This window comes from Phoenix dactylifera, chromosome 3 (genome assembly GCF_051530095.1).
Source record: "Phoenix dactylifera cultivar Ajwa chromosome 3, Ajwa_hap1_PhDact_Kaust_v1.1, whole genome shotgun sequence".
Classification (NCBI taxonomy): Eukaryota; Viridiplantae; Streptophyta; class Magnoliopsida; order Arecales; family Arecaceae; genus Phoenix; species Phoenix dactylifera.
The window spans coordinates 29,469,718-29,493,397 of NC_143192.1; the positions used below are offsets into that span (position 1 = coordinate 29,469,718).

The window sequence follows — 23,680 nt, forward strand, 5'->3', positions numbered from 1 at the left end:
AAAAAAAAAGACTATCAGCTGGTTTCCAGTCCTTGAGCACATAAATAATCAAGAATGAGACATGTCAAAACAAGTTCTAAAATCAATCCTTTCACTAATCATGTGCCAATGGGTCTAACAACAAAATAACAGTCAATACAGGTTCTGTGAACAAGGCACCACCAACGAGCATCAATAACCATGATGCTAATTTCTTTCGCAAGAACCTTATGGGAAAAACAAGGGGAGACTTCATCTATAGATCTGAACCAGATTGCACAATATAAAAAATGTATCCTGGCAACAAAATCACCAATTAACATCATCTTGACCCATTTTGGTGGAGGCAAGTATAAGCCAACACGAATGAATTAAAATTCCTGTCTGGAAGCAAGCTAAATAAAAGAAAATTTTCTAAGTTGCATTTGACCACCATATCAGGAAACATCACACGATAATGAACCATAAACCAGTCAATTGGAATCAGAACTTAATGACTGCTGGAGTAACAGTGCAAGCTGGCACTATATTTTTAACTGATATACAGTCCATACCCAAAAAATAAAAAAAAAACAAAGATGCATGGAATTGTATCTCGAGGTAGCAATGGTGCTACTAGAAATGCTTACAACTCAAAAAGCATTCACCTCATAGTAAAATTTTAACAATACTAGGCCAATCCCAGAAAATTTAACCCTGTAAAGTGCTACTCAGCAGAATGCTCTTTTCCATTTACAGTCACCATCAATGCAAGCCACCAATACTTGAACACAAGGTCTCATAACAACAAGCTCTCCCCTTGATACACACAAAATCCAATACCTCAGCAAATTAACCTTTTTCCTCCAAACCACTTCAACTCTCTAAAGGCACAAATAGAGAAAGTGGCTAAATGCAAAAACTCAGACAGCACAGAAGTCCAGAAACAGACCCAGCTTCTGTACGAGGATCTCACGGGCACCATATAGAGGCTTTCCCTCACCGATCCAATTCTTCTCCAAGACTGAAGCTTTTGCATTTGCCTGCATATCAGCCTGGAAAGTGGAAATTATTTGATAAACCGATGTTCTAAGGACATCAGCCATGGTATAAGCTTTAGCATGCAGCGCAGCACCTCTCTTTTTACTCGTAATTGCAGTCACTCCATCTTTTCTGCCTGTGTTGACTGTAGCCCACCTGATGCTTGCAGGACCCATCAGGTGTGCAGGCTGTGGGTTGGTCTTCTTCCCTAGACAAGCCTCAACAGCTAGCAGGCAAGACAACAAAGTCGAGACCACAGCACTGTTGCAACCTGTGAGCTGAGCAACCCCATATCTATCCTCCCAGTGGGATCGTGCAGTCAATGTTGCTAGTGTCCTTGCACACCACGTGCACAGCTGTTGCAGAACCGAAGAGAATTAGCCTCACAAACAGACATAAGAATAAGCATAGGAAACTTCCAAATAACAGAAATAAGAGGCAGCTAATCCTTGTGGATCCTAACCCAAAAAAGGCATTATCTTATTGCAAATACACAAGTTTCCTAAGTTAATAAAGCAAATCAATTATATTGCAATTGTTACTTGAAACTGTATTTACATCAAAAATTCAACTCCTGGAGGATAACTGAACCCAAAAAGAGGTCAAACAATTCTGACAAATGGTTAGCTGGGGCGTAAAAAGTTATGAAAAGATTCAGTTAGACTTTAAACTGCTCACTTCAGTAATATATTTGTGTATCAGAATAGAAGATATAAATAACAATGTAATATCAGGCTGCTCCTTTTTTTATTGGAGGCAAACCCACACAAATTTATTAGTGAGAAGAGAAATTACAATCGAAAAAATAGAACATAGAAGATAAGGAAAAGCACACAATATTAACAATTTACATCCCCAATGAGGTTCCATAACTTAGAAACAAGAGGAAGTTGTCTGATTGTATCCGATTATAGAAAATTCAGGACTTTCTTTGTTTCCAGAAGGAACATAATATGCTGCCACTAATACTTGGAAAACCAGGTTATTTTGTTTCTTCCAATCTACTCACAAGGCTCTAAGTGTGTGGGCATAATACCGTATGTTGAGAGAATTTAATACTTCTGCCCAAATAGCTTAAAAGGACAATCTGATGAATAAACTAGCAAATTAAGATCAGAGGGTTAATGACAAGGATGAAACTGAATACTTTGTTCCTGCATCAAGCTATTAAATGACACTTTGTCTAAAAGGATCAAGCTTATTGTTTCAAATTTGTCCTAGAAGAAAGAAAGAAATAGGCAAAGCTTAGAAGCCAAGCCAAAAAAAAAAGAAAAAACTCTTCTGATTTGCATGTAAAAGGGAGGTAAAAAGGAGACAAAGATGGGATTTTGTTGAATTCTGTGCTAAGCATGGCTTAATATTGCAAACACACCTTTTAAACACAATGAAGCTTCACTCGAAGCCCACTACTAAACAAAAGACAACCAATCTGGCTTATTTGGGCCCAAATCTCTCAAATGACAAAATATATAAAAAATTAACTTCATTACATTTAAAGTGCATGAAATTTTGTAAATGAAATAAAATTTGAAATAGATAGAAGTTACAAAGGGAATATGACATGATGCAAAATATTTTAAGATATTAACTAGAGAATTATATAAGAACCAACTTTATCCAAAGTGCTTATCTATAGAACCATGTTAGCAAGAATTTGTGATTGGCTCTACAAAAGGGCAAATAGCATGGTAGACTGAGACTTACACCCTGCTAGGAAAAAGCTGAGAATTTTCTTGTAACCAATGGATTATTCCAATATATTAGACGATGTCCACTAAGATATAATACAACTAATCTTCAACTACTATCCTCCCAAGCTCTTAACTACCAAGAAATGATGGGACTTTCTCTCCTTTTTGTTCATTTATCAACTATTCTTCTTGCTGTCAAAGGCCTTGATGGCTTGATCAAAAGCAGAATATGCTGTATCCAGAGGAAGTTGAATAAATCAAGCATAGATACAAGACCTCTATGGTTTAACTGCTTCAAAAACAATTCCGATTACAATTTGGCAACACCTCATACTACTCCCTTGTTCAATGCCTACTTGAACAATGTTTATGAAGGAGAATATGTTTTTGTGGCACAAAAATGTCAATTTTTGTTTTTTAGAAATCAACTTTCCTAAGCAATTTTATATATAGTCTTTATATTTTTCTGATGATCATCATGTGATGCAGTTTTTGTATGGGCCTTTGTCAAAATAAGCATTGTAGCTGGCATTTTATGCTTTTTTGGATAAAAAATGCATTCAGAACATCTTGTGAACAACGGTGGTCTTTTCATTCACCTAGCAAACTGGAAATTGCCAACATAATATATCCCAGCCAAGATTTTAGTAATGTTTATGGAGACTGTAGGTGGTAAGCCGGCCATCACAAGACTGCCCAACCCATACTAAGCAAGCACCTAGTCAGGCACCAAGTGAGGCAAATATGACAGCAATAACAAAGAGAAAGCTAAACAGATAGTCATAATCCCCAAACTGAAACACAACACATTAACAAAGATGCCAGCAACAAGTACCAACTCACTGACATCATGCACAAATTCAGAAATCAATTTCATCCTTTAGGCTCAAGCATGTTATAGAACACTAAGATGACAATTATGTGATGCCACCCAGGGCCACCACCTTTTCATTCACCTAGCAAACTGGAAATTGCCAACATAATATATCACAGCCAAGATTTTAATAATGTTTAAGGAGATTGTATGTGGTAAGCCGGCCATCACAAGACTGCCCAACCCATACTAAGCAAGCAGCTAGTCAGGCACCAAGTGAGGCAAATATGACAGCAATAACAAAGAGAGAGCTTAAAAGATAGTCATAATCCCCAAACTGAAACACAACACATTAACAAAGATGCCAGCAAGAAGTACCAACTCACTGACATCATGCACAAATTCAGAAATCAATTTCATCCTTTATGCTCAAGCATGTTATAGAACACTAAGATGACAATTATGTGATGCCACCTAGGGCCACCGCCTTGGCATCTGCCTAGGGCATCTATTGAAGCACTGGTCTACTAATATAAGGAACACCATTGTAGCCAAAGTTCAAAAATTCAATGCTGTTCTTGGATTCAATTCAGGCTTGTTGAGTTTTCGGTTTAGTACTTAGAGTTATTTTCATCTGAGTTTCGATGTCTCAGTCAAAACTTCAGTTATTAAGATAATTTGAAGAAAAAACAGAAGCTAATATAAGCTAATACATACATACATCCAAACTTTTATTATATTTTGCAGTATATTGTTAGACCATTATCTTTTTTTCCCTTCTTATCATTGAGATTGCCTATCATCACAAAGAGTTTTCCATAGCTTTTTAATGGTTGGCAGAGAGGTGTCTACTCTCTATTTCTGTGCTTCAAAGACCTGACTTCATTTGGCATTCTCCTAGTGGATCCTACCTCTATAGACTTAACAGCGAGATTTGCCGTCTCGGTACCGGACTCCATACCGGTGCCACACAAGCATAGTGTCAGTATAGAATGAAATTCTTTAGCATACCGAGTATCGGTACGCCACCTGTATCGGATACGGGTACCGAACCGGTAGGGTATGCACCGTACCGAATACTGGTACCGAACCAGTACGGTACGCTCCATACCACCTGATTCGGGCCGGTACAGCATACTTTGCTCAACAGCATCCATATTTTCCTCAAAAACCAAGAAAAATGTTATTCCTTATTCTTGGCAAAGGGTGATATATTAACGTAACTTCTCTTTCCGAACTCCTTGGGACTTGTTTCAAATTCTACAGTACAGCACATTCGGATGTCTCAAGTCTCCAACATTCAAGAGCTGCAAATATCGGTACCGAACCGGTACGATACGCTCCGTACCACCTGATTCGGGCCTATACAGCATACTTTGCTCAATAGCATCCAAATTTGCCTCAAAACCCAAGAAAAATGTTATTCCTTATTCTTGGCAAAGGGTGATATATTAAAGTGACTTCTCTTTCCGAACTCCTTTGGGACTTGCTCCAAATTCTACAGTACAGCACATTCGGATGTCTCCATTGTCTCCAACATTCAAGAGCTGCAAACTTAGGGCCAATAGGCCGGGTTCAATCTTTATTCCTTGTAGGAAAACTCTCTTTGACACCATTAAAAAAACCCTTACCCATATCATCTTTTGAAACACCAATGGTATCACAGATCTTGGTACTGATCTTGCCACAACACTCATGCCTCGAGGTCGCTGTCTTTCCATGGAGAAGCAATCCAAGGACCATTTGAACTCATGACAGAAAAGCTAAAAAGAATAGATTTTGTTATGGTTCAATGAATTATTCAATTGTCTGATGAAAAACCTATTATCAAGTACATATTATGTAGTTGTACTACTAATATGAGACTAATAATGAAGATTAGTATCACAACAAACACCAACTACCAAGACAACAATTGAATGTAGCTCGTTCAACTACTGATAAGATTCCAGTACAGAACTCACAAAACAGATCTTTCTAGGGACCAAGGGGGGCTCAATCTACTCCTTGTAGGCTATATTTTTCTTCTTCATCAAAATATCTTTCAAAAGCCCCAAAATTATCGAACATTTTGAAAAGGTTAACTCTGTAAAATTCCAGATATCTTAAAGCTATCATATCATAGGACATACCTGAACATAATTCATGCTTATCATTTGACATAAGAAATGAATCCAGAAAACAAAAGCAGTCATCTGTTATTGAGATCAGTTCTTCTACACTGGCTATCATTCCTAATAGAAATTTATTCTAGTTCTCAAACCAAGGATTGATGTTTCATCCAAAAACAAATCCAATTTATTTAGGCAGAATCAAAACTGAGACCCCTCCCCCCACCCCAAAAATAAAAAAAGAAAATTGTGGAATGATTGAGTAAACCCCTAATTGATTTTGATGAGCTCAAAGCATTTGAGTATGTTTTATGTTGTTCTAATGAATTCAATCTAGTGTTTCAGATAAATCTTTGTGAATTTCTGTCTAAGTACCTCGGGCTTTGGTTCAAGATATTTTGGCTAAGTATTAAACTCTATTTGAACCAAAGTCTGAATCACGAGTCGACTCCTGAACCTTGCGAGTCGACTCCTGCACACTTTGAGTTTCTGGCACAAGCTCGAGTCGACTCCGGGACTCTCCAAGTCGACTCCGACTGAAAACAGACAGAAAGACAGAACGATGATTTTTGGACCCTGTTAACGAGTCGACTCCAAAAGGTTGCGAGTCGATTCCGATGCTTGGCGAGTCGACTCCAAAGGGTAACAGACAGAAAGACAGAACAATGAATTTTAGACCCTGTTACCGAGTCGACTCCAGAAGGTTGCAAGACGACTCCGACGCTTGGCGAGTCGACTCCCAGTTTGTCCGAGTCGACTCCCAGAGGAAAACAGTCTGAAAGGCAGAGACTTAATTTCGGAAATCCTGTGAACGAGTCGACTCTAAGTGTTTCAGAGTCGACCTCCAAGTTAGCCGAGTCGACTCCAACAAGGCCCGAGTCGACTCCGAGGCAGATCAGTTCAAAAGACAGAGAATCAGTTTTTGCGGTCTCTGAGAACGAGACGTCTCCTGAAGATCTCAAGTCGCCTCTCAAGTCAGCCGAGTCGACTCCAAGTAAACCCGAATCGACTCGAGGAAGAAAAACAGAAAGTTGAGTTTCTGGAACCCTGAGAACGAGCCGACCCCTAAGTGCCCGAGTCGTCTCCAGCTGTTGGCGAGTCGACTCCAGTTTGGTCCGAGTCGACCCCAGGACGATGCATGCACTTTAATTCAAATCTGGAACAGCGGACGAGTCGTCTCCAGTAACGCGCGAGTCGACTCCAGTAACAGCCGAGTCGACTCCATATCGCACGAGTCGACTCCGATCCCAACGGATACATTGTCAAGATGTGCAGACGGGACAGAACGGCTCCAAATCACTCTCTAACGGCTAGTTTTCGAAAGGAACCATTTAAATAGCCTGAGTGAACAGTAGTAGACAACAAGAGAGCTAATCCATTTGAGCATTAAAGCATTTCAACCACTAAGGGCTTCCAAAGAGTGAATCCAAAAAAAAGAAGGAAGAAGTGCATTCAACTCAACCAAAAAAGTGCTTCCTTCACATTTAAGAAAAAAAGTGCTTCCTTCGCATTCAAGGCTCTACTACTGTCCCCCATCCTTCGGCACATTCAAGAGGAGACTCAGAAATCGAGAAGCCCCCACTTCCTCATCTAAAATCTGTTTGAGGGCTTCCAACTCAACTTTGTTTATATTGTTTCACACTTGTTTTTTAGAAGTTTCTTCCTGTGAACTTTAAACTCTTATTTTGTATACTTGATTCAATTAGGAGATTGAATCAAGGGTTGTAAGGTTTGTTGGTGAGCCAAAGATAAAACCAACAGTGTAAGGTTGTGGTTGGTGTACCGGGAAAAACCAACTGAGTTTGATTGTGATCCCGAAAAAACAATCGTTTGGTTCTAGTCAGTGAGCCTGTCAAAACCGACCGAGTTCGTTGTTAACTAGTGAAAACAACAAGTTAGGTTGTGAGCTTGTAAAACAACCGGCTGTAATCCTAGGGATTATAGTGAACTCCCAAGTACGGCTTGGGGAGCAAACGTAGGAGCGAGAGTTGGCTCCGAACCACTATAAATCTTTCTGTGTTTGTATTGCATCTTGTCTCTCTCACTCTCTTCACTCATTGCATCTAGTGATCTAACTAATTCTCTGGCAATATATTTAGTTAATCACTAACCTTATTTTTAATTGATCAATATTTAATTAAAATCCAATTCACCCCCCTCTTGGGTTGTCTTCTTGGGCAACAAGTGGTATCAGAGCAGGTGCTTTCATATCGATTGGTATTCCAATCCTTAAAAAAAGTAAAAGATTAAAATGACAACCCCTTTTGGATCTTCCCTTAGTTAGGGGCAATCCACCAATAGGCCTCCATTGTTCAATGGAGCTAACTATTCCTATTGGAAGGCTAGAATGAGGATATTTATCCAAGCTTAAGATTATGATGTTTGGAGCATCATAGGTAATGGATCATATGTTCCTTCTATCTATGTTGATAACATTGCTATACCCAAACTTAAAAAAGATTGGGATGATAACGATAGAAGGAAGGCACAACTAAATGCCAAAGCAATGAATGTTCTCTATTATGCCTTGGACCCTAATAAATTCAATAGAATCTCTACTTGTAATTCTGCAAAAGAGATTTGGGATAGACTTGAAGTGACCCACGAGGGCACAAATCAAGTCAAAGAATCTAAAATTAACATGCTAATCCATAAATATGAACTATTTAAAATGGAATCTAATGAAACCATCTCTTGCATGTTCACCAGATTTACTGATATTGTCAACGGCTTAAAAAGCCTTGGCAAAAGTTACACTAACAGTGATCTTGTCAGAAAAATTCTTCGCTCTTTACCAAGGTCATGGGAAGCCAATGTCACGGCAATCTAAGAAGCAAAAGACTTGAACAAGCTGCCACTCGAGGAGCTTCTTGAATCTCTTATGACACATGAGCTCACAATGAAACAACACAGCGAAGAAGAATCCTCCCATAAAAAAAAGATAATTGCCCTCAAGTCTACTTCTTCTAACAAAGATCTATCTTGCAGTAGCAGCAATGAAGAAGAAGACAATGAGTAAGATGAAGAAGCTCTTCTTATGCGAAAATTCAGAAGATTCATCAATAAAAAGAAGCCCTTCCATAAGAAGAGAGTTCCCTCGAGTTCCTTCAATAAGGATAAAAGTAAGGAAAGTGAAAGTGAGGGAATCGGATGCTACGAATGCAAAAAGCCGGGTCATTTTAGAGCCGACTGCCCCTTGCGGAAAAAGAGCAACAAGTACAAGAAGAAAAAGGCCCTTATCACCACCTGGACTGACTCTGATAAGTCATCATCATTATCGGAAGAGGAACAAGAGAAGAAGACCAATTTCTGCTTTATGGCAAACGAAAATGAGGTAATATCTGAAACTCATTTAGATTTTACCTTTGAAAAATTATATGATGTATTTAATGAACTAATGGATGAATATAGTACAATAAACTTTAAAAACAAAGAATTAAAGCTAACTAATCAATCTTACATTCATAAAAATGATAAATTGAATAAGGATAAGGACTCTATTGTCAAAGAAAACTTAAAACTTAAAACAAGCAACCAATTGCTAACTCAAAAAACTGATTCCTTAATTAAAGATAATGAAAGACTAACTAAGAAAATTTCAAAACTTAAAAACAGTAATCATACTTTAAAAGATAATTCAATTACTAATGTTAAATCATTGAGTGAAGAAAACTTAAAATTAACTAAAGAACTTGAAAAATATAAACCCATTGTTGAGAAATTTACTTATAGCTCTGAAAAACTAGAAATGATCCTTAATAGTCAAAGAGCTGGGTTTAATAGAGCCGGGTTAGGATATAAGCCTAATAATAAGCAAAAATTTCTTAAAAACTTCTTTGTAAAAGCCGGTGAAAGTAAAGCTAAAGATGTAACCTTTTTTTGTTGTGATAGAGTAGAACATAAAGCTAATATGTGTAACTATAGAAAAACAAAAGCTAAAAGAAAAATTAAAAAAGTTTGGATTCCAAAAGAAACTAACATAACTAACCTTGAAGGACCCAAAAAAACTTGGGTACCTAAGACTGTATGATTTCCTTGTGTAGGAGTGTCTTGCAGCTAAGCTCAATAAACATTGTTGGTACTTGGATAGTGGCTCTCAAGACACATGACGGGTGACAAGGAGCAATTCTTCACCTTAGAGTCTTAGAAAAGAGGTACGGTGACTTTTGGAGACTAACCAAGGTCACATCATTGGTATCGGTAAAATACAAATCACACCTTCTACCTTTGTTGATAATGTTCGGTTTGTAGATGGTCTCAAGCATAACTTATTTAGCGTTAGTCAATTATGCGATAGAGGTTTTGATGTTTTGTTTAAGCCATCTATGTGCATCATAACCAATTCAATTGATAATAGCTTAGTTTTCAAAAGACTAAGACGTGGCAATATTTATGTAGTAGATCTTGATGATCTTGCTAAAAACAGCCGCTGCTTAGTAGCTAATGATACTAAGCTTAATGAGGCAAGTTGGTTATGGCATCGTAAATTAGGTTACGCAAGCATGGACACACTATCTAAATTAATTAAAAGATATTCTGTGATTGGTTTGCCAAAGCTGAAATTTGAGAAAAATAAATTTGTAGAGCGTGTCAATTTGGCAAACAATCTAGAAGTTCTTTTAAATCTATAAATTATGTCTCTACTACTAGACCCTTTGAGCTACTTCACATGGATCTTTTTGGACCAACTAGGACCACAAGCCTTGGTGGAAACAAGTATGGTCTTGTCATAGTAGATGATTTTTCTAGATATACATGGGTTATGTTTTAGCTCATAAAGATGAAGCATTTTCAGTGTTTAAGAAATTCCATAAGAAAGTAACTAACGCAAAAAATACTTCAGTTATAGCTATTAGGAGTGATCATGGAATGGAATTTGAAAATCATCTATTTGAAAAATTTTGTAGTAAAAAGGGGATAACTCATAATTTTTCTGCACCTAGGACTCCACAACAAAATGGAATGGTGGAAAGAAAGAATAGAACCCTAGAGGAAATGGCTAGGACCATGTTGTGTGAAAGTGATGTTGCAAAGTATTTTTGGGGTGAAGCTATTAACACATCATGTTATATTCTAAATAGAGTTCTATTGAGACCAATTATAAAGAAAACACCTTATGAACTTTGGAGAGATAGAAAGCCCAAAGTAAACTACTTTCATGTTTTTGGTTGTAGGTGCTTCATTCATAATAATGGCAAAGATAACTTAGGTAAATTTGATTCCAAATCTGATGAAGGTATCTTTTTGGGATATTCTACATCAAGTAGAGCATATAGAATCTTCAACAAAAGAACTCTTGTTATTGAAGAATCTATTCATGTTGTTTTTGATGAGACTAATGATGCTTCCTCTAGCAAGAGAGTAGCTTTTGATGATGATGCAGGGATACTTGAGGAAAAGATGGATGACATGATCTTACAAGAGGATGAACCGAAGCAAATTGAATAGACTTCAACAAGTCAAGAGATAATTGCTGACATGGACTTACAAAGGCTTGGAGGTATGCTCACGGTTATCCTAAAGAGTTAATCTTAGATGATCCATCTCAACCTGTTAGAACTAGAGCCTCTCTTAGAAACTTAAATAATCATCTTGCATTTGTTTCACATTTAGAACTTAAAAACATTGAAGAAGCTGATAATGATGTAAATTGGATAAATGCTATGCAAGAGGAACTAAACCAATTTAAAAGAAACAAAGTATGGAACTTAGTTGAAAGATCCTCTGAATACTCAATAATTGGAACTAAATGGGTGTACAAAAATAAGCTTGATGAAAATGGAGTAGTGGTTAGGAACAAGGCTAGACTAGTAGCAAAGGGCTATAATCAAGAAGGTATAGATTTTGATGAGACCTTTGCTCCTGTGGCTAGACTTGAAGCAATTAGACTGTTACTAGCATTTGCATGTTTCAAAGATTTCAAATTATTTCAAATGGATGTAAAAAGTGCTTTCTTGAATGGGTATATTAATTAGGAGGTTTATGTAGAACAACCTTCTAGTTTTGAAAATCATCAATACCCCAACCATGTTTACAAATTAAATAAAGCACTTTATGGTCTAAAACAAGCCCCTAGAGCATGGTATGAAAGGCTTAGCAAATTTCTATTAGACCATGAATTTTCTAGAGGGAATGTTGATACAACCTTGTTTTTGAAAAGGAAAAACAAAGATATGTTAGTAGTGCAAATTTATGTAGATGATATTATTTTCGGTGCTACTAACAATCGTTTTTGCGAAGAGTTTGCTGAATTAATGCAAAGTGAATTTGAGATGAGCATGATGGGAGAGTTGAACTACTTCCTCGAACTTCAAATCAAACAATCTAAGAAAGAAATTTTTATCAATCAAGCTAAGTACATCAAGGAAATGCTAAAGAAGTTTGATATGGATGGAAACAAGTCAATTGGCACTCTCATGAGCTCATCATGCAAACTAGACAAAGACGAATAGATAAGTCAGTAGATCAAAAGCTGTATAGAGGTATGATCGAATCATTATTATATCTTACAGCAAATAGACCTGATATCATGTTTAGTGTATGCATGTGTGCTAGATATCAATCTAATCCTAAGGAATCACACCTAATTGCAGTTAAAAGAATCTTTTAATATTTAATAGGAACAAAATATATAGGATTGTGGTACTCTAAAAAATCAAGCATAAACTAAATAGGATACACTGATTCTGATTTTGCTGGTTGTAAACTTGATAGAAAAAGCACCAACGGATCATGTCAATTCTTAGGAGAAAATTTAATCTCATGGTTTAGCAAAAAACAAAACTAGGTTGCACTATGTACGGCGGAGGCCGAATATGTTGCTGCCGAGAGTTGTTGTACTCAAATCTTGTGGATCAAGCAACAACTTGAAGATTATGGCATTAAGCAAGATAAGATTCCCATAAACTGTGATAATGCAAGTGCCATAAATCTAACTAAAAATCCAATTCAGCACTCAAGAACTAAACACATTGAGATAAGACATCACTTCATAAGAGATCATGTGTTAAATGGTGATGTGATGCTTGAATTTGTTTGTACTGATGATCAACTTGCTGATATCTTCACAAAACCCTCGAGTGAAGATCGATTTTGTACTCTCAGAAGAGGGTTAGGAGTGATTGATCCATTTCTTTGATTCTTTTCTCTCATTCATTGATTTTGATCATTAATTTACGTTTGATATAGTATTCCACGTTTATGATCATCATATCATTCCTTGAGCTCTAAAGACTACCATATCTCTCTTTTGGCACGGTATTAACTGAGATTTTGGTTATGTACCAGAGCTCGAGTCGACTCGGATGATTCTGAGAGTCGACTCGTGGGCGAGTCGACTCGCGAATTTTCAGGAGTCGACTCGAAGTCGGGAATCCGTCTTTTAACCCTAAACGAAATGACTTTTCCCAATCTTTCTTTCCGGCCGTCACTGTTCCAAAACCCTCGAGTCGTCTCCCCCGATCGTCTCCGCCTTCTCTCTCCACTTCTCCTCGATTTTTTTTCCTCCCTTTTCACGTCTCTCCGTCCTTGGGTAGGTCAAGATGCCTAAGAAAGTCGTCCCTAGCCAGAAGAGACATCTTGCAGCGAGAGGTGCCGAGAGACGGTCCAAGGCGCGGAATGAACCCGTAAGGTCACCACCTCCGGTTTCCTCTCCGCCTCGGTCGATTCCCTCGCGTTCGTGCGCCGGAAGGATCGTCTCTACCAGGAGGAAGGTCGATTTTGACTTCCTCTCCCGTGAAAGATTCACTCTAGGGTATCGTCTTAGGGTTCAGGGCTTAGAGTATTTTTGATCCCTTGACCTTCCTACCTATCCCGGGTTAGTCCGGGAATTCTATGGCACCATCACACGGGGTGGCGGTGGTATTCAAAGAAGGGTAGCCAACATCCCTATCTGCATTTCGGAGGACCTCATTGCACGAGTCCTCCACCTCTCTCGAGAGGGGATAGCTCCCACTCACCCCACCGATAGGTCTAAGACCCTTACGGCCATCCTAGGGAGAGTACCCTAATCGCCCATTGAGGAGGTTTTTGCAAATCAGCTCTCCGCTGAAATGCGCCTCCTACTTAGTATCATCTCTCGCACCCTCTTTTCCAAAACCGGTAGATTTGATTTCATTTCTGAAAAAGACTTAGCCTTAATGTTCAATATCTTACATGAAGTCCCTCTCAACTTCCCAAAACTCATTTACAGTTATATTAGTGAACCCCTAGATAAACCTAGATTGAGTCTACCCTACGGTATACTCTTCACATTGATCTTTAGGGAGTTAGAGGTTCCCATCCCTGAGGGGGAACCCTCTCGTTCACTCCGTTTCACTGACCATATGGGCGAGGGAACTCTTCACCGAATGGGTTTCCACAAGGTTGAGGGTACATGGGTTAGAAAATCCTCTACCTCCATACCATCTGACCCCACTGCTCCTCACTCTCCCACCTCTGACCATGGCAAGGACATCTCCGCAAATCCTCCCACCTTCCCATCCACTACTGGCCCTTCATCCACTGTCGGCCCTTCGTCCTCTGCTAGACCTTCATCCACAGTGCCACCACCTCAGCAGCCTCTAGAAGTATGAATTAGTCCTGAGCAGCTTAGAGCTTTGAGGGATGACATTGTAAGAGAACTCAGAGGAACCACCAGTACACCCTCCACTGAGTTGACCCCCTCCACAGTAGTAGTGTCTGTCATGGTAACTGAAGTCAAAGAGGAGCTGTCCAGTCTGAGGAATCTAATTCAGGGTCAGTATATGAGATTCTCCGAAATTCAGGAAGCTATCAAACAAATGCAAGACTCGGTGAGGTCACGAGCTACTAAACCTGAATCAAGGAGCAGAAAGGGTTGCAAACGCAATGATAGATAAGCTTGATACAATCAACGAAAGCGTAACCCAACTGACCCAGACTCGAGCTAGGACTACTTCAGAAATAATTGCGCAACTGGGGAATGTCTCTGAAGGAATTAGTTTGGTTTTGCAGTGTCAGCGAAGAAATCTGGGAGCTTCATCTTTTTCTTCTAGACGTCCTTAGACTTGTATTTTGTTTTTGTTATCATTTAAAATCCTTTTGGACTTTCAATCATTGTACTCAAATTTTGTAATACTTAAAATGAATTGAAGTCTTTTTCTAAAAACTTGTGTACATTGTGCTTTCTGTGTTATGAGCATTGTCTACATTGATTCTTTGATACTTCACCTTTTTGCCATGATGACAAAAAGGGGAAGAACATATGAGATATTGTATGTAAAGGGAATCACTAAACAAGAAAACCTTTAAGCAAAATGAGATTTGTTCTCAGTGGATTCGATACCTCGAGGCTCATTATCTCTCTGTTGGGGCTCCTCAAGGAGTAATCTCCAGAATCTGTTCAAGGGATATTCGGAGATTAGTTGAATCATATTCAAGAACAAATCGTCAGATTTTCCCTTCTATAATTAAGAACTTAAGCTCAAGTTTAAAACATTAAAAGAAAATTCAGAAAACTCGAGCAAAATTCAAACAAAATTGAATGCACATGCTGAGGGGGAGAATCTAAAATTCTAAGAAAGCAAATTCATTAAAGACGCATAAGCCAAACAATTGATTGCATGATTTGAAGGCTTATATAATTCTAAATAAAAGAAGGAGCTTTAATTTCAAAGTTTACTGACTCATACCTTTCAATTTTGGATACACTAAATGACTAGACATTTGAATTCATTTCAAAACTTTACTACGAATCACTTCTTGAATGAGAAATTCACTTTACAAATACTCAATGTTTTGTCATCATCAAAAAAGAGAAGATTGTGGAGTGATTGAGTAAACCCCTAATTGATATTGATGAGCTCAAAGCATTTGAGTATGTTTTATGTTGTTCTAATGAATTCAATCTAGTGTTTCAGGTAAATCTTTGTGAATTTCTGTCTAAGTACCTTGGGCTTTGGTTCAAGATATTTTGGTTAAGTATTGAACTCTATTTGAACCAAAGTCTGAATCACGAGTCGACTCCTGAGCCTTGCGAGTCGACTCCTGCACACTTTGAGTTTCTGGCACAAGCTCAAATCGACTCCGACTGAGAACAGACAGAAAGAAAGAACGATGATTTTTGGACCCTGTTAACGAGTCGACTCCGATGCTTGGCGAGTCGACTCCAGATGGTCCCGAGTCGACTCCAAAGGGTAACAGACAGAAAGACAGAACGATGGATTTTAGACCCTGTTACCGAGTCGACTCCAGAAGGTTGCGAGTCGACTCCCAGTTTGTTCGAATCGACTCCCAGGGAAAAACAGTCTGAAAGGCAGAGACTCAGTTTCGGAGACCCTGTGAACGAATCGACTCTAAGTGTTTCAGAGTCGACCAAGTTAGCCGAGTCGACTCCAACAAGGCCCGAGTCGACTCCGAGGCAGATCAGTTCAAAAGACAAAGAATCAATTTTTGCGGTCTCTGAGAACGAGATGTCTCCTGAAGATCTCGAGTCGCCTCTCAAGTCAGCCGAGTCGACTCCAAGTAAACCCGAGTCGACTCAAGGAAGAAAAACAGAAAGTTGAGTTTCTGGAACTCTGAGAACGAGCCGACCCCTGCCCGAGTCGTCTCCAGCTGTTGGCGAGTCGACTCCAGTTTGGTCCGAGTCGACCCCAGGACGAGGCATGCACTTTAATTCAAATCTGGAACAGCGGGCGAGTCGTCTCCAATAAAGCGCGACTCGACTCCAGTAACAGCCGAGTCGACTCCATATCGCACGAGTCGACTCCGACCCAACGGATCCATTGTCAGGATGTGCAGACGGAACAGAACGGCTCCAAATCACTCTCTAACGGCTAGTTTTCGAAAGGAACCATTTAAATAGCCTGAGTGAACTGTAGTAGACAACAAAAGAGCTAATCCATTTGAGCATTAAAACATTTCAACCACTAAGGGCTTCCAAAAAGTGAATCCAAAAAAAAGAAGGAAGAAGTGCATTCAACTCAACCAAAAAAGTGCTTCCTTCGCATTCAAGAAAAAAAGTGCTTCCTTCGCATTCAAGGCTCTACTACTGTCCTCCATCCTTCGGCACATTCAAGAGGAGACTCAGAAATCGAGAAACCCCCACTTCCTCATCTAAAATCTGTTTGAGGGCTTCTAACTCAACTTTGTTTATATTGTTTCACACTTGCTTTTTAGAAGTTTCTTCCTGTGAACTTTAAACTCTTATTTTGTATACTTGATTCAATAGGAGATTGAATCAAAGGTTGTAAGGTTTGTTGGTGAGCCAAAGATAAAACCAACAGTGTAAGGTTGTGGTTGGTGTACCGGGGCAAACCAACTGGGTTTGATTGTGACCCCGGAAAAACAATCGTTTGGTTCTAGTCGGTGAGCTTGTCAAAACCGACCGAGTTCGTTGTTACCTCGTGAAAACAAGTTAGTTTGTGAGCTTGTAAAACAACCGGCTGTAATCCTAGGAATTATAGTGAACTCCCAAGTGCGGCTTGGGGAGCAAACGTAGGAGCGAGAGTTGGCTCCGAACCACTATAAATCTTTCTGTGTTTGTATTGCATCTTGTCTCTCTCACTCTCTTTACTCATTGCATCTAGTGATCTAACTAATTCTCTGGCAATATATTTAGTTAATCACTAACCTTATTTTTAATTGATCAATATTTAATTAAAACCCAATTCACCCCTCTTCTTGAGTTGTCTCCTTAGGCAACAAAAATAAATAAATAAATAAATAATGAATTGGTTTCCACTAGAACCAAGATGAACCCTGAAACTCAGTTCTAATCTGTCTGAGCTGAAACCAACCAGCTCCAATCCCATTTCAGTGGCTTCAGCTAAAATCGACCAGAACTAGTTGTGGATATTGTCTTTATTCATTATGCTGGTATTTAGGTGTAATTTCAGGGACATTTCTCTGTTAAGTAAATCTGACTAAAAAGTGTCCATTTTGAATAAAGTTTTCATTTTTTGAGTTGAAGAATACTTACTCATGGATGATAAATCTGAACTTTAAGTACTTTTTTCATTTAAAAATATAAAATTTTAGAATTTGTAATGAAATTTAAAGCATTTAATAGTTTGGCAATAAAGAGTTGAACAGAAAGGTCGACTTTTCTAAATATTGGAGAAAAAAACTACTTTTTTTAAGTCAATCAAGCACTGGGAATAGTGTGCTTCATTTGTATCTAATTGCATTCCTTTTCATACATAATAGACTACAAGTTAAATGTTGGTACTTGTGCTTGATATGATAGTAAAGTATCAAATCAAGTTTCATATTCATATGCAATCCATGTTGATGCATTTTCTTTTACAGATATTTAAATTGTTTGATGTAATAAGAATTAAATTGCTATTAAACAATTGAATGCAATACAGTTTTCTGACATCATTAATTTTTAATATTTTTTCAGAACAACACACCTAAATGTAAAAAACAATGAATCTAAATATATGTTCTTAATAACTTTTCTAAAGTCATTTAATTTTAATATTTTTTTCAAAATAATGCATCTAAATATATGTTTCCTTGGTTTGCTTTATTTATCTTACTTTCATGATTATTTCAAATTTTTCAGATTGGCTGAATCCTAGAAGCTAGATACAGAAGTACTAAAATCGAAACTCAACAGGCCCGACTGAAACTAAAACCAAATCCAAGTTTATCAAGCTTGGTTGATACTAAATATGAAATATTAAAAATTGACCAACCAACTATGAAATATTAAACATTGAGAACCAACTTTTTAAATTGCATTTCTATCTGCAAAAACGTAAGTTTGAATTGCACATTGATAGGTTATGTAGCATGAAACAAACAAACTAATTACGCTAATATCTACTATTTGGAAGAAAGCAAATGAATGTCAAGTATTTGGAAGAAAGATAAGGGACATATCTACGAATTCACACCTCTAACAGAACTCTAATAATCTTAGGCGGCTTAAGAAGTTAATCAATGCTGGCAAAGGAAAAATTATCATACATGTGGGAAATCAAGCCCCAAAAAATGAGGAATGCTAGGAATCACTGTGTCAGGCCTACTGTCTTATTGAGTGATAGTTGATGATCTTTTATGGATCTTGTAGGTTATATTTTCCCATCACAATAATAGTACATGAACTTTAATTAATATCATTAACTGTAGGAAAACAAGGGAGGCATGTCTAGCCTGGTTAACAAAAGGACATCATGCCAAACATGGTAAATTTGGCAAGTCATCCTGCCAAGTTCAGCTGACCTTGATCTTTCCATCGCTTAGAGACTGTTTGGCTCCCCGCAGTTGAAGATACACTGCAGAGCTGCTTGTAGCTGGTATTGCAGCAATTCGAGCTGCATGTAACTTTTCAATACTATGTTTGACTGGATACAAATTGCAACTACTTTTCATTTGTTTGGTTAAATGCACTTGTAAGAAATATTTTCACCCTACAAGAGAAGTGGTGTTTAGCTTCTCCTCTTTCCAGAACAATCTTCATCATGAAAAAGGCCTCTCCAAAACCAATAACCTGTTCTTTCAGTTCTCTTCTCCAACTATGACTAGAATTCTTTTCTAGTCCTCCTCCCCTTCATAAAATGAATTACTTTTTCTTTTAATTCTCTTCTCCACCCACCACAACAGCACCATGTGGATCCCCATTCTTAAGGAGATGTTAGATCTAGACTTCACCTTTCTTCCCCAACATGAAATCATAAGAAACCCCACCAAAATATTGCATATTTCTTAATCACAGCAAGGATACTGGAAGCCCTTGTCCTAGCTGGTAAAAACCTTGATCTTGAACCCTGAGAGGAGATCTTGGTTGGAGCTGTCTCGAATGGAGAGGTGAAAACAGCACAGATGCAGCTAATAGGAAGATGGAGGGCAACGAGGGCTTTGGAGTTGGATCATGGTGCGAGCAGGATCATGCTATGGCCGAGAGAGAGGATTGTCTCCCTAAGGAGGCTGAGGTGAGGAGACAAAATATAAAAGGCAAGGTCTGGAACTTGAAATTGTTGATGCCCCTATCAATGACGGTGAGGAAGAGAAGAGATACCTCTTTGATAGGAGAGAAGGATCGAGGTTTGGGGAGGGAATCTTGAATGGAGCTTTGTTCGAGATCAAGAAGCATGGTGATCTTTTACCTATATATCTCAGAAGCCTGTATAAGCATTGAGTTGTTATAGCTCGACCCATGCTCATTTTGGCGACAAGTCAAGTTGCCGCAAATCAGCTCTGAACTGCAGCCTTCCAGCAGCTCGAGTTACAGTGCTCAATGGAGTTGCAGCCTGCCAAACAACTGGGCTGAGCCATAGCTGCAGCTCGACTCGCATCCGGGTCCAATTGCAGCCAACCAAAAAGCCCCTTAGAGCATCTAAGTTAGAAACAACGTTGCTATAGACATCAATCAACTAAGAATAGGAGACTTAGAACCAATGACTCCTAATTCATCTAAAAGAGACATCACGAGCTGAAGTTAAGGACTATATCTCTGATTTCCCAAGTTAGATGCCTACCTTAGTAGGAGTCTTCCATCTAAGGTGGCAAACCACTTTAGAATCTCTCCAAAAACTCATCCTTGCACCGACTTATTGAATTTATTTTAAGCCCAAATCTTCTACCACAACCACATTCCCTTCTAGTAACTAAAGAATCTACCCAAGTTATGCCATACCGTACCAAACCGGACGGTATAGACATACCGTACCATCTGTTTCAGTACTGGTACAGTCGATACGCCAAACAACCTCCGTGCCAGATGTACCGACATAGTAACAGAGTAGCACTGGTATGGGGCCTGGTACCCAAATGGCGTACATTGAATCTACCACTTCATTTACCTACTAAAAAGTTATGTTTAGTGAAGTTTCTGGTTATTTTAAATCATTTTTAACCAATAACACAATTTGTTTTCTTTCAAAAACAGATATTATGTTCACAGCAATGTCCAAGTGATTCCATATTCTTGATAATTGAAAACAAACTATAACAATCAACATGTTTGAATGTTGGACGTGTTATACTAGGAAGACTAAATTGAAAAGGTTGTGTCATCCACATTTTTATGAAATGAGCTTTTGTTCTTCCTCCAATTAGATGCATCCAAAGGATTGTCGATAAGCAACAAGTAAGAGAGAAAATTCAGAAGTCAGAAGTTATACATCCAAATTAAGCAAAGTACCTGGGAGTCATCAAAAGCTTCATTAAGCTTTGAGTCCCCTTGAATAGTTGCTGGTGAATTTAATTGTTGGGACAAGAAATCTGATTTGTCCACAGGAAAAGCTTCCAAACCCTCAGCAATCCTTGATGTTAGCTGTTCAAGAGGCCTCAAGCACATATTTACAACTCTTCTGTAGGTTTCACCAGTTTCTTCAAAAACAGCAGCTCGACGCCAAGGTTCAACATTGTTCTCTGCAACCATGCATAAATCAAGATAAGCAAGATATTGCAGAAGCGATCTTGGACTGCTCTGCTCCAAAGTTTCAAGGAGAGTTTCACTTGGGTTTGTTTCTGCAGCAGCTGATCCCTGTGGTGGTGCAAATATACACCTCCTTGTATGTACCACCTAAAACATCACAGCAGAAGCTTTACATGATATGTAAAAAGGAAAACAAAAAGAAGACATGTCACAGTACATTCACCAAGATGAAATATAAAGTCAAACTGATAACAAGATGAAAGCATAACTTTAGCAATGAAAATGGAAAGCAATGAAAAGAAGCATGGGGTGGTGATCAACGAATAGTAAAAAGAGGGGATGGAAAGTCTGATCAGGGTCATATACATAAAACAGATCAGTCTAAATAAATTTTGAAAGAGCTAACCTGGAGCAAGTGGTGACTTATTTCCCAGCAGAAAGAAATAGCAAATGTCCCAATGTAAAATTTGATCTGCTGCATAATATATTTTCTCATTGTGTTTGTGTATTTAAACTGATCCGGCAAAAACAGCATCAACAGGCTCGAACAGAAGAATGCCTGAATTGACACCTTTAGAGCTCGTTTAAATGACGATGAAATCCCCATTTTGAAGCTGTAGAAAAGAGGTCGCTGCAGATGTAACCAGTTGAGAGAACAGCCAAACTAAGATAATACATATTATTTAGCAGATGCATCATAAGGAGCACCTTGAGCTAAAGCTTCCAATATTGCAAATTAAAGGGTAAGCATCATCATTGAGAATTTATCATATAATCCTGCAGTTAAGTAATCATCAACTTATTGCTTCCAAATGTTATTGGACCAAAGTGAAGCTAATTATTTTTTCTATTTTAGTCTATTCATCCTTTTGGATTATTCTTGGAGAGATTTTCTTCTTGGCATTGATTATTAACTTCTTCAACTTATGGCTAATTCTGGAAAGCATGGAGAAAAGACAAGTAATGCACATAAAATAAGTGATATTAAGTAATGGAAGAAGCCTTGCTTTGTGCATGAAGGTGGTGCTATAGAATGTAGTCTTGGGATCAAAATTACAGCTCGAGTATTCTTATTTTAGCCTTCCTTTTCTCTTCTTTTCTTTGTAGCAACACATAAGATAGAACTGGTTAATTGTACCAAAATCATGTTAGCTTAAATGCACTTCTGATAGCTTGTAACAATATCAACTGAAATCAAGCCAAATATTTGGAACTGAAACTTGAAATTCTTGATGCATTAGTTCCAACTTCTAAATATATAGATGTGCATTAGATATCTAATCTGATATTCCAATAACCTCTCCTCACTACTAAGACCAGATATCAGCTCAGGTCACCGGAACACTCTATCTCCAGAAAGCTATTCTCTTTCCTAGGAAACGTGAGCATCATATGATAAAAGCATATGAAGCATTTCGCACCACAATGAATAAAACTTAGTTCTGCACGGTGAAATGTAGTTTCCTGTACCACCTTAAACCCTAAACTCGCACAAATCATAAAAACTCATATACTGTCATCTAAGTATCAACTCAAGAGTTTCTTCTACCATAACCCCCCTCTCCCTCTCCCCCCCCCCCCCCCCCCCCCCCCACCGACAACCAACCAAAAAAAAAAAAAATAAAGTAACCAATAAGAGTAAGGGAAATGGCAAAAGAAGAAACAAAGATATATGCTACAAAAACAGATAGATAGTTTCCACGCTCACCTGAATGATTGGAAACTTAAGGATCCACCTTTTCCTGAAAACATAATGCAGGCCATAAACCAATCCAAAGATCGACCCTCTCAGCCCCAACCCGACCAGCCTCAATCCGTAAAGCAGCTCCCTCTCCCCGCACACCGCCGCCACCGAGAGAAACCCCGAGACGGCGCAAATCACCAAGAACAGCGCCGATGCCAGGGCCCTCCTGGCGCGGCGGCGAGCATCGGGGGTGGAGGAGGGGTGGGAGAAGCCGCCGACGAGGGAGCAGAGGGAAGCACGGAGGAGGGCGGCCGCGAGCTCGGGGAGGGAGGCCGAGGGGTCGGGGTGGGGGGAGGAGAGGAGGAAGAGGGAGAGGGTGAGGAGGAGGAGGGAGAGGTGGAAGGCGAGGAAGGAGAGGATGGCGAGGGGGGAGGGCCGGTGGAGGAGGAGGAGGAGGGAGGTGGAGAGGTAGACGGTGGTGGAGGCGATGGACTGCCAGATGAGGAACCCTAGCCACCGGTTCTTGACGACGACGTAGGGGGAAGACATGGCGGAGGAGAAGAGGAGAAAGAGAAGGGCCTTGCTTTGGGGGTTTTAGGAATTAGGAGTAGGCGGCAAGCGAGACGGGCTCCATCACAATGTCGTCTCTTGACCAGACGCCGATGCTCTCACCCCGTTTAAATTTTAAAATAAGGCTTGGGGTGCCTGGATGGTCGCTGGCAAGGGTCCGATATATTGAGACTGCGTTGCGACGGTGTCCGCACAACATAGTTTGTTCGGTTGAAAAGGTGGTGATTAACCGGTTATTTTTTTTTTTTTAAAGGATGGATATATTATATGATCCTGGAATAAATAAAAAATTCTGAAGCTCAGGAGAAGCAGCAACAGTTGAGTTCCACAGGGGCAGCCCAATAAATATAAAATATTTAAAAATTTTATTTAAAAATAATTCACCTAGCTTTTTGAGATGCAAAATTACTAATCAAACTTTTGTACTCAAGATTCATTAAAATACTATTTTCAATCGATAAT

General features: G+C 38.9%; 1 protein-coding gene across 2 annotated transcripts; it reads right to left on the bottom strand.

The window, feature by feature from the left end:
- Nucleotides 1-437: 437 nt before the first annotated feature.
- On the bottom strand, nucleotides 438-23,350 carry LOC103698227 (nucleoporin protein Ndc1-Nup protein). Of its 2 annotated transcripts, XM_039122175.3 has the most exons (5): nucleotides 22,673-23,346; nucleotides 21,371-21,595; nucleotides 21,045-21,111; nucleotides 20,728-20,957; nucleotides 438-1,355 (listed from the first exon to the last, which is right to left on the bottom strand). In XM_039122175.3, the coding sequence occupies exons 1-5, from the start codon at nucleotides 23,195-23,197 to the stop codon at nucleotides 882-884; spliced, it is 1,521 nt and encodes a 506-aa protein (XP_038978103.2). In that variant the 5' UTR covers nucleotides 23,198-23,346; the 3' UTR covers nucleotides 438-881. The 2 variants fall into 2 exon arrangements, with proteins under 2 accessions (XP_038978103.2, XP_038978102.2); XM_039122174.3 differs by having other exon boundaries at nucleotides 20,728-21,111; nucleotides 22,673-23,350.
- Nucleotides 23,351-23,680: the final 330 nt, after the last annotated feature.